This window comes from Myotis brandtii, unplaced genomic scaffold (assembly GCF_000412655.1).
Source record: "Myotis brandtii unplaced genomic scaffold, ASM41265v1 scaffold1112, whole genome shotgun sequence".
Taxonomy (NCBI): Eukaryota; Metazoa; Chordata; class Mammalia; order Chiroptera; family Vespertilionidae; genus Myotis; species Myotis brandtii.
This window is the reverse complement of record NW_005353800.1, coordinates 673,077-674,352: the sequence shown is the minus strand read 5'-3', so window position 1 is coordinate 674,352 and position 1,276 is coordinate 673,077. Positions and strand designations below refer to the sequence as shown.

General features: G+C 51.7%; 1 protein-coding gene across 1 annotated transcript in view; it reads right to left on the bottom strand.

Moving 5' to 3' along the window:
• Positions 1–767: 767 nt before the first annotated feature.
• The window catches only part of LOC102257959 (HRAS-like suppressor 3), an 11,173-nt gene continuing 10,664 nt past the window's right edge, over positions 768–1,276 (bottom strand). The window contains exon 4 of the mRNA XM_005857490.2: positions 768–1,000. Coding sequence (XP_005857552.1) covers positions 797–1,000 — 204 coding nt within the window. The 3' untranslated portion in view covers positions 768–796. The remainder of the gene's footprint in view (positions 1,001–1,276) is intronic.

The following is a 1,276-nucleotide window of genomic DNA, read 5'->3' as shown; positions in this document are numbered from 1 at the left end:
CCTGAATGGCCTGGCCGCTGTGGCTTGAGTGTTGTTCCATGAACCAAGGGGTCTCAGGTTCAATTCCGGAGGCTTCATCCCCAGTAGGAAGCGTGCAGGAGGCAGCCACTGATGAATTTCTCCCATTTTTTCCCCCTCTATTCCCTGCCCCTTCCTCCATTTCTAAAAAGAAGAAAAAAAAAAAAAAAAAAGAAGAAGAAGAAAAAAAAGTCAAGAAAAACACATTTTTAAAAATTAGCCTAAATGAGTGTAAAACAGAGTGAAATCAGTAAAGTAAACCCCACCACCTGCCTAAGTGCCCGAAGCCAATTCCAGCATCACAGCTGGCCTGAAGCTGGAGTGGCTGAAGGGCATTGCCCCAAACCTGAAAAGGATGCATTAAACTGATTGTTTGCTACCAGACAGCTCAGGGCATCTTAACCTACATATTACTGCCCCCTAGTGGCTAAACACCTGAACAGCCACAGGCTAATTCTGATCTGACAATGAATGGATTGTGTATAGGAAACCTGACCCTTTGAAGTGTATATCTCCACTTCGCCTCAGACAATTTGTGTTAAGAAAAAGCATGGGGTCCTGAGAGGAGATCATAGTTTCTTTAGCTAGGCTCCTCTCACCCCCAAATGCCTTTCAAAATTATGCTTCGTCTCTGGATTAAGTTACACACAGCCCTTCTCCAGATTGCTTAACCCTTCCTAACCCTGAAACAAGAACCCCGGCAGCCAAGCAAGTCGTCTCCATACTAACTGGCTGCCGCTAGCACGATTCCTTGACCTCACCGCTTCTGCTGCTCGCCTCAGTCCTGTAGGGTCCTGTGGATGCCCAGGATGACCACACTCGTTCCGATGATGCCTGCTGCCATGCCAACTGGTATGCCCACTGCTGCACCTGCTGCCATGCCAACTGGTATGCCTGCTGCCACGCCAGCTTGTAGGCCGACTGCCATGCCAAGTATAATCAGGCCGACTATCCTCAAGGCGGCAAGGAGTGCTTCAGTGACCTGCAGCACAAGAGACGGGCGTCACACTCCACGTCAGGGGCCTGGCCACAGACACACCCACCAAGAATCTTCACTCAGGAGAGACCTGGGTCCCCTCCAACGGAACCACAGAAGGAACGAGTGTTTGCAGGGCAACAGGCCACCAGGAGGGCGGGGAAGAGGCGGGGAGAGAACGGGTGGGAGAAGGAGCTGTGGGTGTGAGGGAGACAGCGGCCCTGTAGGTGCTGAAAGGCTCAGAAAGCCGCAGGGGGTGCCGTGGGAAGGACACAGGCAGTG